Source organism: Pantherophis guttatus, chromosome 1 (assembly GCF_059756535.1).
Source record: "Pantherophis guttatus breed Tessera chromosome 1, ASM5975653v1, whole genome shotgun sequence".
NCBI lineage: Eukaryota > Metazoa > Chordata > Lepidosauria > Squamata > Colubridae > Pantherophis > Pantherophis guttatus.
In genome coordinates this window covers 136451541-136468546 of record NC_142063.1, presented here as the reverse complement: position 1 = coordinate 136468546, position 17006 = coordinate 136451541, and the positions used below count along the sequence as shown (strand labels likewise).

The 17006-nt window shown below is 34.6% G+C and overlaps 1 protein-coding gene across 4 annotated transcripts in view; it reads left to right on the top strand.

Annotated features, from left to right (window-relative positions):
- LRP1B (LDL receptor related protein 1B) overlaps positions 1-17006 on the top strand; it is a 986195-nt gene that overhangs the window by 593069 nt on the left and 376120 nt on the right. For all 4 annotated transcript variants that reach the window (XR_004592513.3, XM_034424500.3, XM_034424507.3 and 1 more), the window contains exon 7: positions 1736-1898. Coding sequence is in view for 3 of the 4 variants with exons in the window: in XM_034424500.3 (XP_034280391.2) it covers positions 1736-1898 (163 nt within the window). In the remaining variant the exon portion in view is untranslated. The remainder of the gene's footprint in view (positions 1-1735; positions 1899-17006) is intronic.

Below are 17006 nucleotides of genomic sequence, written 5' to 3'. Positions count from 1 at the left end.
GAGTAATTTTAAATTGCATGTTGCATGTTATGTACAATACATCAATGTAGTTAATTCCTATATACAATTAAGGGCAAATAGTTGAAAAATGGCTTACATAGGCTATATTTGCTAGGACTATTAAATACAGAATAACATAGTTGGAAGGGACCTTGGAGGTCTTCTAGTCCAACCCCCTGCTCAAGTGGTTGTCCAATCTCTTCTTAAAAACCAGTGTTGAGGCATCCACAATGTCTGGAGGCAAGTTGTTCCACCGATTGATTGTTCCCACTGAAATTTCTCCTTATTTCTAGGCTGATTCTTTCTATACGCTAGGAATTAGTAGAATGAGAGATTGAGATTGAGATTCTAAATCCACCCCATTTGTATTTTGCTTCCTTCCTTAGCCATCTTTTAAATTTTAATGTTAATATCTATTATTTTAATATCTCAGTTTTTATATTGTTTTTAGTTTGTTATAAGTTGCCTAGAGTGGCCCAATGGTGAGATGAGTGACATATAAATTTAATAAAGAAATAATAAAGAAAACAGCAGAATAAAATGGATCAAGAAAAGGAAACATCTAAGTAGATTCCCAATCATGTTGTAAGATTGACTTATTTTACAGTATGTCTCTTTTTCTGAGTGAAAGGTAATTCAGTTTATCTTTTGCCTAAGTAGATGTTTCCTGTATCTATCAATGTAATGCATTTATGGAATTATTGGTAGTCAATTAATGAGTTTTCCTTCAAGTTTTTCTTTTAACTCTTCATGCAGTAAAATCCGTAGTTTAACTGCATGTTGTGTGAAGATCTTGTTTCTGGCCAGAAACCTTTCTTATGCTGTCATTCCATAATGTTCTGCATTGACTATTCATAATTGTAATTCTTCAAGGATTTGTGAAGCTTTTCTTTTCCATTACTTGCTTCTATTTTTTAGCTGACATGTTGAAGTAAACCATTTCATGTGTCTTTGTTGGTCTATGTCTCCTACATAACAAAATAATCCTTGTTTAAATGTAAATTCTTAATGATAAGCAGCAATAGCTGAATTTTATGAGAAAAAAATATAATCTTTTTTCTTTTTACTATACCTTAAGACTAGAATTGCAGGGCTTTTTTTATATATTGAAAAGTATAATTTTACCAAAATATTTTTTTAAAAATTATGCAAGCATAGTATCTATGAATTTATTACAGGTGTTTGTGATTCTTATCACTTAACAGCATAATTCACTCTTATGATCAGACTCGCATAGTTCTTCCTTTGTGAAAATATGTGATGGAAAAGTCGTAATTACTAATACTATTACTATGAAATATTGCACCTTTTAAAGTGTAATATTATTACCTCTATTACAATAGGATATTTTAATCTGAATTTCCCCCAACTTCCAAGAAATGAACTGAAAGACAAAAAAACCACATGCCATCAAAACTGGCAGGGCAAGCTACTACATATAGTACATATTTACATATATTACTACATATAAACATGTGGTTGGGTAATGAAAGATCAGCAAACAAACTACCAAGCTCAGAGAGCACCAAACATTGTGCAGAACTTAATAACATTTAAAAAAAAAAATTGTTTCAGTTTGACTAAATTTTACTTAGTTTATTATGCATATTGTGTAATTCCCATATAATTAATAGCACCAACTCTTTCAGATGTATAGTTCTATTCAGCTAGTATTATTTCAATTATTTGTTATGTTGAAGTAATAACTAAGTTAATATTCCTTTCACTATGACAGATATACGGCATATGGCAGTTGACTGGCTTACGGGCAACTTCTACTTTGTGGATCATACCAGTGACACAATCTTTGTATGCAACTTTAATGGAACTGTGTGTGTTACCCTGATTGATCTTGATCTTCATAATCCCATGGCAGTTGCTGTGGATCCTACTTTGGGGTAAGATACTTAGAATTATAAAATATTTATTTAATATAATATTTGTATTTCCATATGAAAAAGAAAAGAAATAATTGGCTATTGTGATTATTTCTCAGTTGGAAAGAATAGTTGTTTTTAAAAATTAAATTATATTTGTACTGATTTGAACAAAAAAAATCTTTCTATCTATCTATCTATCTATCTATCTATCTATCTATCTATCTATCTAATCTCTATCTATCATCTATCTACCTATCTACTATCTACCCTTTAATATAAAATACAATAGAAAGAGGTATGGTAGAATATTTATTAGGCCATATCTAAAGGAGTAAGCAGTTAAATCAGGGGTGTCAAAATGGCAGCCCATGGGCTGGATGCATCACACGCAGGCAACGCCCACCCTAGCTCCATGAAGGGAAAACATGTCACGATATGTCATGTGACGGCAATGTGGCGCCGCGAGTTTGACATCCGTGAGTTAGATTGATCCCTTTCAAAAAAAAAAGTACAAGCTTATTGTTTTGAATAGAAGTTATCTTTCTATGCTACACAGAAAATCTGGTTTTGAAATGTGATGTTGAAAGAATATGATATATGATATTAGGGAATCATATATATTAGGGAAGAAACATTTTGTTCAGGTTTCTTTATTTTAAAAAATCTAGTAGTATGACTAAGTTGTTGGACACATTTCTTTTTACCTTAGGTAAAGTATGGCAGCTATTTTTTTAGTATACTGTGATTCTTAAGCCTTACAGGAGCAAGTAAGGGAAAAACAAATGCATTTTTTTAACTCTGTTCATGGTTGCTTGCTGGATATAAGAGATCTGCAGTGCTATCTGCCATACATTTTCTTAACAATAAGCACCAGTGAAATTGGTGGGATCTATTTGCAGGTGTTTCCAGCTGTGTATGACTATAAAGGTTGGTAAGGTATCTTACCTTCATTTCTGAAATCCACAACTAATATTTATTTCTATCCCTATTGCTATTATGTGATTTACAACTGCTTGTGTGTTCTTAATACAATAGAGAAGAAGAAAGTTGTCTTCCTAGCTGTGATTTGAAGGGGAAAAAAAGGAAGACATTATTTTGGACATGAGTTATAGTGATTTAAAACATGCTTAAATTACAGAGCTATTATAGTTACAGAAATGATGAGATGGAACTTCCTTCCATTGTCCTAATATTAAATGTTTACATTAGACATTGTTTTATTGGAGAAATGCACAGACATTCTTAGGGCCACCACTGGACATTGTATTGCAACCAGGATATGGAAACTCTGGGAAGTGTGTGTTAATTTAAACAATGAATAAACATTCAACCTTAATGGGTTGGCAAAGTCTTGCTTTAGATTTTTAGATTTTCTTTATCCTGATTTATATACACACACACACACACACACACACACATATATATGTATGTATGTATGTATGTATGTATTTATTTATATGTATATGTATATGTATATGTATATGTATATGTATATGTATATGTATATGTATATGTATATAAAGTGTTTTTCTATCGAGACACCTGGTCTGCCCCAGCATGTGGGAGCCTTTTATTTTATTTATTTGTTTGTCAAACATGTACAAGATAACAAGTATAGGTATGAACATAAATATAAACAAAGGAAGTAAATACAAATAAATGGGGACAGTAAGACAAGGACGGTAGGCATGCTGCTGCGCTTATGCACGCCCCCTTTACGGACCCTTAAGAAGGGAGCGAGGGTGCTTAAATTACTAGACCAAACTGCCACTGATATAAAATATTATTCAGATATGCCTCCATAACTGATTTTGGTTTAGAATAATCTAAAAATTTCAGAATGCAGTAGAATTTGAAAAGTAATTACTTGGTTCCTCTGTTATTTCATTTTGATATGAAATATACAAAAATATATGGCACAAGAAGAGAGGGAAGCTACAAAGCAGATCTGTTAAGTTAATGTTTCTCAACCTTAGCAACTTTAAGATACACTGACTTCAATTCCCAGAATTCCCCAGCCAGCATGGCGGGCTAGGGAATTCTAGGAACTGAAGTCCACACATCTTCCATTGTATTAAGTCATCCTTAGACCTGCTGATTTTCTCCAGATAAGCAGAAAATAGAATTTTGCTTTCCTTTCCTGCCTTCCATCCCATACTCCAGATCAAAACCCAGAATATTTACTGCCATTTGTCCAAAATACATAGGCCGCTTTATATGTCAATTAAATTTTATCTCTCTGTAAATCTGTGACTTTCAAACTTGATAAATTTAAGATGTATGAACTTCAACTCCCAAAATTCTCCAGCCAGCCCACTGCCTAGGGAATTTTGGGAATTGAAGTCCACACAACTTAAAGCTACCAAGTTTGAAAGGCAATGATGCAAATGAAGTAGTTTTGGATTAAATTGTCATATGGAATTCCTGTTGGGAGCATCCTAATGCTTCTGAAGAGTATTTCCATACTTCAGGTTTTATAGGGTTGTTGTTGTTGTTGTTTTGTAAACCAGTAGTCAGAGGAAAATCACCATGACTCTTTTTGTTTATCACAAGTAAAAAACTAATGAGATTACACTTAAAAGACAAGGGGGGAAATTCATTGCCAACTTTTATTTATGGGAAGACTAAGACTTAGTGAATGAATAAACAGTATTAAAATAACCATCCCAATCTGCTAGAGCATCAGTTTAAAAAATTGTACTGGCATTTAAAAAAAAACCTAATAGATAATTAGACAGATATGCATAGTCTTTTTTTTTAAAATAGAAAGTTTTGAAAAGAGGCAATGTTGTTTCATTATTTGATCACCCTGATAACTACCAGATAGATATGTTAATAATGATTAGTTTACTACATTAAATATGAACAGGTGCTTAATGAAAGAGGTGAGGATTTTGAAGTAGCTATTTCATCTATGTTTACATTGTTTTGAAATACGGTTGTAGCAGCTGTATGCCATAAGATTGCCTTTAATAAACAGCAAAATATTTACTGGAGAAACAGCTTGTTATCCATATGTGGACTTTTGTCACTCTTTTTAAACCTCTGATTGAATATTAAGATGAATCATCACAATAGGCTTAGCTGTGACAAGAACAGCTTGTGTGCAAACCATGTAAAGGAAGCTGTATAATATAATTTTCGAGCAGAACAACAGATGGTAAACTCGACTTGATCTGACTGGAGTGATGTTCCTAAAGAAATTAGTATAAGTTATATTTAAGATGATTTGTTTAGTAATTCCCTTAACAAAGAACAACAATTTTCAAATCATCCACCAGCTTTTTCAAATTCTTTTGTTTACATGATGTATTTGGATTTTGTTTGATGAATTCTAAATGATTCATTTCTCAAAGGATGTTGAAGTGTTCCTTTTTATATATATATAAGCAACGTTTCCCTGGTAGAATTTAAGAAAATATTCTGTCTGTAAATATAAAAAAAATGTGATGCGGAACAATTTTTTTTAAAAAAATACTGTGTGGAACATTTATCTTAATGTTTTTCCCTACACTTCCAATATTTCTCTATGTACAAAAAAATGCAGTATTTTAAAATTAATCTATACAGGTTTCAAATCTTCAAAGAAAACATAGCTGTCTAGTTTTACATTGAATACTGTCTCAAACAATAGTGACAGAGTGGAGGGCTCTCGAAAATTTAGTAATCTGTACATGCTCTTAACACCGTCAGTTGTTTTGCTGGTCCTGGATCATCTACATCAGGGGTCCTCAAACTTTTTAAACAGGGGGGCAATTCACAGTCCCTCAAACTGTTGGGGGCCTGGATCGGCTGGGAGGGCGTGACTAGGTGGTCATGTGACTAGGTGGGCGTGGCTAGGTCATGTGACTGGGTGGGCCAATTTAACAGTCCATTGAACAATGCACAGAAATTAAACTTTAATTTGTTTTGCTCCTGGGGGTGTTTTATTTGCTTTTGTTTGCATGTTGCTCTTTTGGTTGCATTTTCTTTTTACTAGATCGTTTTTTCAGTTGCTTAGGAGTCTAGTAGTCCACTTCAGGAAACTCAGTTTTGCTGCAATTCTTCTCAGCCCCAAGGAGCTTGAGAAATCTCTCTCTGTCTCTTTCTATCTCTTTGTCTCTCTCTCTTTCCTTCTCTCTCTCCCCCTCTCTTTTTCTATTTCTTTCTCTCTCTTCTTCTCTCTTTCTCTCTCTTTCTCCCTCTGTCTGACTCTCTCTTTCTTTGTCTCTCTCCCCCTCTCTCCCTTTCTCTCTCCTTCTTTCTCTCTTTTTCTTTCTCTCTCCTTCTCTCCCTCTCTCTCCCCCCTCTTTCTCTCTCTTTCATTTTTTCTCTCCCTCTCTCTTTCTGTCTCTCTCTCTGTCTGTCTCTTTCTTGGTCTCTCTCCCTCTCTTCTTCTCTCTCTCTCCCCCTCTTTCTCTCTCTTTCATTCATTCTCTCTCTGTGTCTCTGTCTCTCTCCCACTCTCTCCTTCTCTCCCTCTCCTTCTCTCTCCCTCTCTCTTTCCGTCTGTCTGTCTGTCTTTTTCTCTCCCTCTATCTCTCTCTTCCCCCTCTCTTTCTCTCTCTCCCCTTTCTCTCTTTCATTCTTTCTTTCTCTTTCCCTGTCTCTTTCCTTCCCTCCCTCCCTCCCTCCCTCTTCTCTTTCTGTCTCCTTCTCTCCCTCTCTTTTCTCTCTCTCTCTCTTTCTGTCTCTCTCTCTCTATCTATCTTGTGGAGGCGGTGAAGGTGAAAAATGGGCCGTTTCTGCCTGTTTTTTGCCTCTTCTAAACCTTCCCCCCACCTCCACAAGCATTCTGCAGGCTAAAACCAGGCAAAAGTGGCTCGTTTTTTGTCCAAAAATGGGCCATTTTTGCCTGTTTTTTTGCCTCTTCTAACCCTCCCCCCCCACCTCCACAAGCATTCTGCAGGCTAAAATTGTTGAGCTTACCTTTTGGTTCCAGCCTGCAGCTCTCCCGAAGGCAAGTCCTGCAGTCTGCTGAAGGGTGGGTTGGGTGATGTGGGCGGGGCAATCTCATGGTGCTCCACAGGCCGGATTAATTGGTTCAGTGGGCCACATGCGGCCCACGGGCCATAGTTTGAGGACCCACAATCTCACAATGTCACCTTTAACATCTGGACAAATTGATTCCAATTCATCTGTAGTTCATTAGCAAAAAACTACACTAAGTCCAATTTTCCAGTGGAATTTTGCAAGGCAAATTTGCAAAGAATGTTTGCTTCACCTGCCTTCTGGCTCCTCAACACTTCTGACAGAGATTAAGCCATTGAACAGAAAATGTTTCACCCTATAATTTTCACTGCACACTTAATAAATTGAATAATGACCATTTTAAAACGAACACTCAAATCATTGCAAATAAATGCCCAGTTTTTTTTTTTTTTTAAACAGCCAGTAAATCAATGGGATGGGAGGTTGGGGAAAAGGTTGGGTGGTTGTTGTCGGGAAACTAGTTGGAGGAAGGTGTGGTGGATATGTTTACTGCCTGGAGTTATTTGTAAAAATAGTAAAGGTGGGATAAAAGATAAACAAACAAACAAATAAACAACCCAGGAGCAATAACATAAACAGAGGCTTGTAATAATAAATAGTGGTTTCTCTCTATGAAAAAATATACATACATGTACTAGGCAAAGGTCAAACAATCAATCAGCAGCTACAGCAGGGAAGCACACACGGAAAAAGAGAGAAACACCCACACAGGTCCTCTCTTATAATAAAGCCTCTTAAAGTGGTAACAGTTAAATAACCCTGTTGACTCATTCTTCATCATTGCATCGTTTCAGTATTACAGCATTACAGCAGCTGTTCAGCTATTAAATCATCATTACCCTGACATAAATAAATAAACAAACAAATGAATACAGTCACATGCAAAATGATTATATATGTCTAAAGTTCCCTGAAATACTTATCTTGGAGTCACTTCTCAAATTTATATATTTATTTTATTTATTTATTTTGTGAAGTATGTATAAGATAACAGATATAATTATAAACATGATTATGAATACATGAAATGGAGACAAATAAATGGGGACAGTAGGACAGGGACGGTAGGCACGCTGGTGCGCTTAAGCACACCCCTTACAGACCTCTTAGGAATGGGGTGAGGTCATTAGTAGACAGTCTAAGTTTGAAGTTTTGGGGATTTGGGGAAGTAACCACAAAGTCAGGTAGTGCATTCCAGGCATTGACCACTCTGTTGCTGAAGTCGTATTTTCTGCAATCGAGTTTGGAGCGGTTTACCTTAAGTTTGTATCTATTGTGTGCTCGGGTATTATTGTGGTTGAAGCTGAAGTAGTCATTGACAGGTAGGACATTGTAGCAGATAATTTTGTGTACTACACTTAGGTCAGACCGAAGGCGGCATAGTTCTAAGTTATCTAAGCCAGCTGCAACTTCCATAACACTCACACAAGCTTGCAAATGATATGGCTTCCCTTGTATTTAGCAAAGCAGCTGTTCAGGAGCTTTGAGCATTTGCATTGCAAATGTGAAGCCAGGATGCAATGCTTATGTTAAAAAAAAACAATAGCTGCAACAGTAAATAAATGAAAAGAATGGATGATATTCCAGTTTTCTTTATTATTATTATTATTAATAGAGGGCTGACCATTGCCTTGATACAATGTAGAAGAAAGATTTGTATCTACTGCACATTAGGAAGAAAATGTACCCCTTTGGGGTAAAGCTTACAAATGATCAGGAAAACTTTATTTTGCCCTTTTAACCTGCAAGAACTACTAGGTCAGACTGAAAGTGGCGTAGTTCTAAATTGTCTAAGCCCAAAATTTCAAGCCTGGTGGCATAAAGTATTCTGTTGCGAGCAGAGGAGTGGAAAACTCTTCTCGTGAAATATCTCTGGACTCACTCAATTGTATTAATGTTCAATATGCAGTGCAGGTTCCAGACAGATGAGCTGTATTCGAGAATTCGTCTAGCAAATGTTTTGCATGCTTTAGTTAGCAATACAATATTACCAGAGAAGAAGCTACGTAAGATTAGGTTAACAACTTAATGTCTTTTTTGGCAATGTTGTTACAGTGGGATTTCATTTAGTAGTGAAGTTAACTTGTTCACATGTACGAGGTCATAATCAGGGGCTTTGTAACATAGTAAGAGAATTTCTCTTCCTTTTTCAAGTTTCATTCCAGGATGTATGCATTTAAAAATAAATAGTTTCTTAGAGGGCAGCCTACTATAGCTAATGATTGAAGCCATTTTTGTAAACTTCAAGAAACTTTCAGGAAAAAAAAAAGAATCTGAACAGGATAAACCCTGCCTCTTAAAAAGGAAAAACTAAAACCCAATAAGAAAGTAGACTATGGATGTACAGCAAATACATTAATGCAGAGATGTGCTGAAGTGTGGAAAAACATCTGAGTCAACCCTTGAGAAATCTGGAAATCAGCCAATGTATAAATATTTCTTTCTGAGCATGAAATGATGTTATTGAATTACACATCTGTAATACTTGAAGCCGTACTGTCGCAATGAAGGTTTTTTTTTTGTTGTTGTTTTGGGGTTTTTTACTCCAACTTTGAAGTGAAAATTTATTCTACAGACTCCTTGGCATCAAGATTTTTCTCACTGCTTTTTTACCATTAGCCCTTTCCAGCAATGACTATCTCAATTCCTGTATACAGTTGTAGGGAAAATTCTGTGAGATAGATGGGAAGTAGGCTCTCAGCTGTTGGAAGAGATAAAGAGAAAGGCGAGAAGGTAGGGGAAAGGAAGGCAAAATTGTTGATATAGATAGGGAAGTAGTAACAGTGATATTACAGCCATTACTAAATAGCTACTCCCTGTGCAAATTTGCTACCCGAACCATATGTAGCAGCTGCAGTTGAATTGTTGTCTCCTAGTCATTCAGGGTGATGTTTGAGCAATATTGAAGAGAAAATGAAAATTGCCCAGAAATGAAATGTTTTCTGAAACAGTGTAAGTCTCCTTGGTTAAGCTTTCGGATTAATTATGGCTTTTTGAAAGGCCATTAGCTTCTCTTTAAAAAAAAAAAAAGCCAGTCCAGTGCTTCCTACATGAGTTTGATATTTTTATGGTAGTCATCTAAACTATTTTATTTCTTTTAAGTTTATTTTTGCCTTAGAATTTATTGTCAGAATGCTGCATTGTATAGAAATCAATTTTGTAGGTTCTATTCTTTATAAGAATAGAATTTCATTTAATAAAAGTGACATCTATTTTTTACTGGATTTTGCACTGACTTTATCATGAATAAATTATTGTGTATCATTTTTGTGTAATGCATTGGAGTAATTGTTCTAATCCATTTCCATCAACGAAAAGCTTGTTACCTATTGTTTCATGTCTTAGCATTTGAGTTATTTTCTTATACATTAAGATAATTGAGTTTTGTTCCTTTCATGCTAAAGCAATTGTTGAGAAAACAGATATTTGTTAGATTTTCCTGTGATATTGTTAATTTCTGATGTAATGTGGAGGCTCAAAAACAGATAAAGGTCCCAGTGATTAACCTTACAACGTCATTACTTTAATATCAACCTTCATCAAGCTATTTCAATCCTATTTAGAAATAAATTTTAGTAACTTGAGCAAAGGATGCCACCCATAACCTACTAATAGTTTACAAATGCAATATAATGAAATAATAAAGAATTACTTACATAATATTTCCCCACAGAATATGTACAAATAGCTTTCATATTTAAGGGCAATTTTTTCAAGTTAGAGGATATTCCTTTCAGGTAAATATGAGCTTTGACACCTTATTGTAAGAATATACTGGGGTTCTTTTTAGGTTTATAGGACTAGTGAATCAATTCTGTGGTAAAGTTTGAATTGGTGTGCATTTATTATTGTAAATATACACAGTAGGAATCAGAAACATAATGAATCATGAATCAAGTATGTCTTTATTTATTTACATGATTTATATGGCTGCCCACCTCACAGCAGTGACTCTGGCCCGTATACAAGGATTAAATCACTAACCATGACATACATGGCACCCAAGGATAAAGCAGTGACCCCCATTCGTAGAAAAACACATCAACAACAACAGAGTTTATCTAACTTCCTGACCCAAACACCTGGGCAAACAGCCAGATGTTTAATGTCTTGTGAAAGGCTAACAAGTTCAAGAGCATTTTGAGGGGGTGGAGCTGGATGCTGTCTATAGGACAGGTTCTGCAACAAAGAGGACTGAAACAAGGTCCTATAAAATGATATTTGCAAATGGCAGCAATGGCAAAAGTAGCAGTTTGAATATCTTTAAGCAAGAATAGCTTACCTATATAACACGTATGATACAATGAGGCAAACTCAGATAAAGTGAAATGTTTGATGTAAATATAGTAAGCAGAAGCAGTTTTATTGTTTATGAATAATTAGATGTGATCACAAGTCAGGTACAATGGGATGGAACCTAGAACTTACTGCTTTTCTTTTTTTCCCCCGAAATGACCATCATTTTACATAATGACAAATGGTGATATCAATATCAATATTTACACTTGGAATTTTATAGTGATTTACAATTATCTCTCAAGGTATAATGACTTTAGATTTATAATTTTAATTAATCAGTGAAATAATGATGTAATACCAGTATGTTAATGATTTTTATATTTTATAACAATTGTGAATTATGTTCATTTACTCATATTTTATTTTCCATCATTATGTCTTTTCCTGTTGGCTGTTTTTCCACGTGTGTACTAATTTATTTTATTTTTAAATGCTTTGAAATATTCTTTGTTTTAAATAAAATAGCATTGTTTCATTAAAAGAGAACTGGAGCATTTAGATAACCAGAATTTAGGTACAATAGCTAGAATTTAGATATTGAATACATTTATTCATGAAGATTTTTAATTAAGTCTAACTCTGCATATACATACGTTAAATTGGCTCTATAACTATGGCAGTGGTATGAATAATATATTTTATGAACATTTTTCCTATTAGCAAGAATTTCCTTTTCAATTTAATTATGAAAGTATTCAAATATAAGTATTTTTATGAAAAATTGATATGATAGATATAATATTAAATGAATGTCCAAAATCTAAGTTTGGTTGTATAAAATTAAATATATGAAATATTTCTCACTTTCTAGGTGTGAGCATATATAACAATTAGAATTTTTATATTATTTAAATACACATTTATTTTCAGAAAATAAGCATCCTATTCATCTGTGCATTTTTTAAATATTTCTTTATATGAAAACTAATGTTATATTTATTCAAAAGAAGGAACTATTTGTTTCTATGTATGTGGGATGTAATGCTTGTGTAGGAATATCCAAAACAAGCAAAGCAAAAACAGTTGAAAAATGGGCAAAAAATAATTTTATCTTTTGAGTTAACTTTGTTTCTAGTTAATTTCTAATAAAGAACAAGTTAACAAGATAAAAAAAAATGAAATGACACAGTATGAGAACTATTTTTGTTTAAAAAAAAAATATTATAGATATATTGGAAAAACAGTCTAGAAAATTTATTAACAGTAATGAAAAATCAAATACTCACCTTAATCTATTTTGTATAATAATGTATTGTCTGTTTCACTTCATCAGACTGTAATTTCTTTCCTTTTGATTCTCTTAATCTAATAAACAATGTTAAATGATTCTTGTGTTTCTAGACACAAAATTAGAACTACCACCACCAGTCCTTATATCGTTCTATTTTGCAATTTATTATTATTCTCACTTTGGTGCAGATATGTTACTTCTCATTAGACACTTAGGTTTACCTTGTTGTCAGATATTTGGAAAAAAAAAAAACTTTTACAGGAAATAATTGTGAACAAATAATAGGCTATGTAGTAATATCCAATAAATTGTAACAAAAGACCTAGAACAAGAGTAATAACTTATATCCACGTTTTATAGATTTTAGTTTGTTTTAATCATTAAATAACTTGGATGGCATTACCTCCAAGAAGTTGTTTTTGCAAATACAAGTCCGTGAGCCATGTACAATTTTGGCAATGGTCTTGGCCTAGAATATAGGTAGTCCTCAATTTACAACAGTTCATTTAGTGACCATTTGAAGTTACAATAGCATTGAAAAAAGTGACTTATGACCGTTTTTCACACTTATGACCATTACAGCATCCCCATAGTCACATGATCAAAATTCAGATGCTTGGCAACTGACTCATATTATGAGAGTTGCAGTGTCCTGGGGTTATGTGATCACCTTTTTGTGACCTTCTGGTAAGCAAAGTTCAATGGGGAAGCCAAATTCACCTATCAAATATCTCACTTAGCAACAGAAATTTTGGACTCAATTGTGGTCGTAAATTGAGATTAGCTGTATTCTTATCTTGGAGGGTATTTACAAATCCCCACTTGAGATTGGAGGAAGAACTCCTAAAAATTGTGGCCACACATTCCTGGACAGACTCCATAACATATACCAGTGATGGCAAACCTATGGCACGCGTACCAGAAGTAGCACACAGAGCCATCTCTCTGGGCATGCCAGCCATCGCCTGTTGTTCTTCTGGGTTCCGGCCAGCTGGTTTTTGGGTGTGTGGGAGTGCCGGAAACAGGAAGAGCAGCTCCCTGGTGCGCATGTGTGCATTGGGAAGCTGAGCTTTCATGCCAGCAGAAACCGGAAGACCAGGTGACTGGCACGCATGCGCATGCAGGAAACTGGAAGCTCAGCTTCCCAGTGTGCGCATCCACACCGGGGAGCTGCTCTTCTGGTTTCCAGAGCTCTCCCTTCCCACGAGCGCTCCCGTTTCGGCACTCAGTGCCAAAAAGGTTCGCCAACACTGACATATACAATCTGAGCTTTCTAGGAACTCTGGGAGAAGCAACAACCAAGTATTTGCAGACATTAACCTGCTTTAATTTATGTCCATTAATCTGCCAAGGACACTTCATTGCATGCTTAGAGAAGACCATGGCTTTGTTCTTATAAAAATTGGAAGTGAGGTTTTTTTCAAGGAGCAATAAGGGGCCAAGGTTCAAAAATTAAAAAGAAATAATTTTGAATTCTTCCCAAGTTTGAATTTAGCTTAGCTCACTAGCATATCCCAGTGCAACCCTGATCTTCCAAATGTCCCTTTAGCTCAGAAATAGGTCACTTGTTATTTTCCAGATACTTTGTACTCCCAACAATCCCAGGCAGAGATGATAAAAGCCATAGTCTAAAACATTTGCAGGGTATCATGCATTGTATATATGACATTCAAATGAATGTCATAATATAAGTATCTTTTGGAGATGTACTGTAGTACCAATAGAACTTGGTATCCTAGTATTTAATCAATGATAAAATTGATTAAACTGACAGTATGAAATTCTATAGCTTTTATAAAATCAAACTTCACTGTATTTAATTCAGTCATGAGCTCAGATTATTTTATACAATAGTTGTATTCTGAATCCTTGATAATAAGAATGATAGTGATGATGAATTGAATGTAAGAATGTAAAAAGTAAATCAGCAAATAAATGAGACTACTTTCAATTATAATTTCTGTGAAATAGATTTATGATTCATTTACCAAGTGGATATATTTAAAATCCACCAGATTACCAATAAACCCACATTTGGTCTGAAAATAGAAGAACAATTCTAATAGCGAGGAAATGGAGAACAGTTGGTTCACAGCAAATCTACCTAAGACTTTTTTTTTTTAATTTTTTTATTTTTTTAATTTGATTTATATACCGCCCTTCTCCGGAGACTCAGGGCGGCTTACAATGTGTTAAGCAATAGCCTTCATCCTTTTGTATATTTATACAAAGTCAGCTTATTGCCCCCACAATCTGGGTCCTCATTTTACCTACCTTAGAAAGGATGGAAGGCTGAGTCAACCTTGAGCCTTGGCGAGATTCGAACGTGCAATAATTGCAGACAGCTGAATGTTAATAACAGGCTTTTAGTCTGTTGAGCTATCCAGGCTCCTGGATACTTTCCTTGATACTTCCAGTTCCTCAGCTGGGATGTGTAAAGAAGTGGCAAAATAACTTCCATATATTGCAGTGTAAATTGTTTCAGTGCATTATCATTATTAAAAGAAGCCGTGAATCTAGCTAACAAATATATTACCTCAACATATACTATATTAGTATATACCTATGGAGTCAGCTCAAAACCTACAAAGTACTATACTTTAGCAAGATTCCAGATCATCTTCAGAGATCATGAAATAGATCCAAAAAAGATTGATCTGTAATACCCATCAGATTTTCAGGTTCTAATAATGTTCTAATAATGACATTATTAATCATTAATAGTGGGATCTTGATTTTTTAAGGAATATCTTCCCCACTATGAATAATCCAAATATTATTGCAAATATCATGAACCCTACTGAACATCCTTAGACTTGGAAAGATACTTAAATGGGGAAGCAAGAAAGCATTTTATCTTTTGTGATCCCTGCTTTTGGAATTTTCTTTCTACCTAGCCCAGATTAGAAGTCTACCTACTTACTTTATTAAGTATTTTATTTACTTTATTTATTGTGCCATGTAACGAATATAAGCAGGTAAGTGTTTGAGTAGAAGGTTGGACTAGAAGACATCCTTCCAATTCTGTTATTCTGAGTATCTTTTGTTAGCAAATCATTGTATTTAACAGCATAAAATATATTCAGTATATTATATACTAGAATATTTTAAAAATACTTTATTTAAAACTTTAAATTTTCATCTGTTGATATTAACCTGCCATTTTGCTTCAGGAATAATGCCAACAACTAAAATTTTTATTTGACCCTCACATTTCTATGAGACTGAGTTTAAATTTCTTCCACTTTTGTTGGTTGTTATTTTCAATTGTGTCCGAAAGTTTTATAACAGCTCAGTAACAAACAGAAGCTGCTTTGACTGTATAGCCAATATCACCAAAAGAGTATGCAAGAAGTGTTGTAATTATCATCATTGTTCTCTCAGCAATTGTCTAGAGCCATTTAAAATGCAGATAGAGAAATGTATGAAGGAAATCTGCTTAGAAATTACCCTAATAAGCATTTTTGTTATACAAACATGAGAAGACATGCATAAACTGCTATGAAAGTCAGGGAAAATCGGAGAACTGGCTAACAATAAGAGTTCTTAATACTAAGATAAAAAAGTCCCCAAAGAGCTAAATCATCTGTTGTACATAAATGTAAGATTTATTTGCTAGATGCAGAAAATTAATGTAGTCAATTAATCTGAGCATCACAATGACTTGAAAATGAAAACCAGTGTACCCATACTAACCTTCATCCATTTATATATTCTAGATTATTTTTGCAACACTATTTTATTTATTTATACCCCTACAGATTTTAATTTGTTATATTTATCCAGCCATAGTTTTTAACATGATTTTGCTATGTATGTATGTAATGTATGTATGCATGTATGTGAGAGGGAGGGAGGGAGGGAGGGTCAGGTCCTAGAAATGTTTGAAAATTAGTGTGGATAATTTCCTGTTTAATTTGCATCCATCTCACTTCCAGTCAATCTCAATAACAAGATCAGAGAAAGCAATCATGGCACTCAATGCAGCTAACAAAAATTACAGCCTCGTGTATATGTGTACATCAGCAAGCATCAAAATAGCAATAGCAGTAGAACTTGGACTTATATACTGCTTCACAGTGCTCTACAGCCCTCTCTAAGTAGTTTACATAGTCAGCCTATTACCCCCAACAATCTGGGTCCTCATTTTACTGACCTTGGAAGGATGGAAGGCCGAGTCAACATTGAGCCTGGTGAAATTTGAACTGCCAAATTGCAGGCAGCCAGCAGTCAGCAGAAGTAGCCTGCAGAACTGCATTTTAACCACTGCACCACTGCGGCTCAAATAATAAACTGGGAAAAAATGAGACTAAAGGCAGACCAAAGCAGGAAGGAAAAAGAGAGAAGTGAACAACAGGCAACAATTTACATTTTCTGAATGACAATCTACATTTATGAAAGGCACAGAACTTTCAAAGCCACTGTAAACAATGCTAATTAGTACGGACAGCCCCAAAGGGAGGGGAATTTCCTATTTTAATACATTTTTACAATATAAGAACCCTCAGACAATGACGGCAATGTTACCAAAATTAAATTCTGGTCATATGTCACTGTCCCTTCTCTCCAGTCTTTCAGAACCTATTTTGAAGGTGCACAGAACACCAAGAAGAAAACTAGAGAAG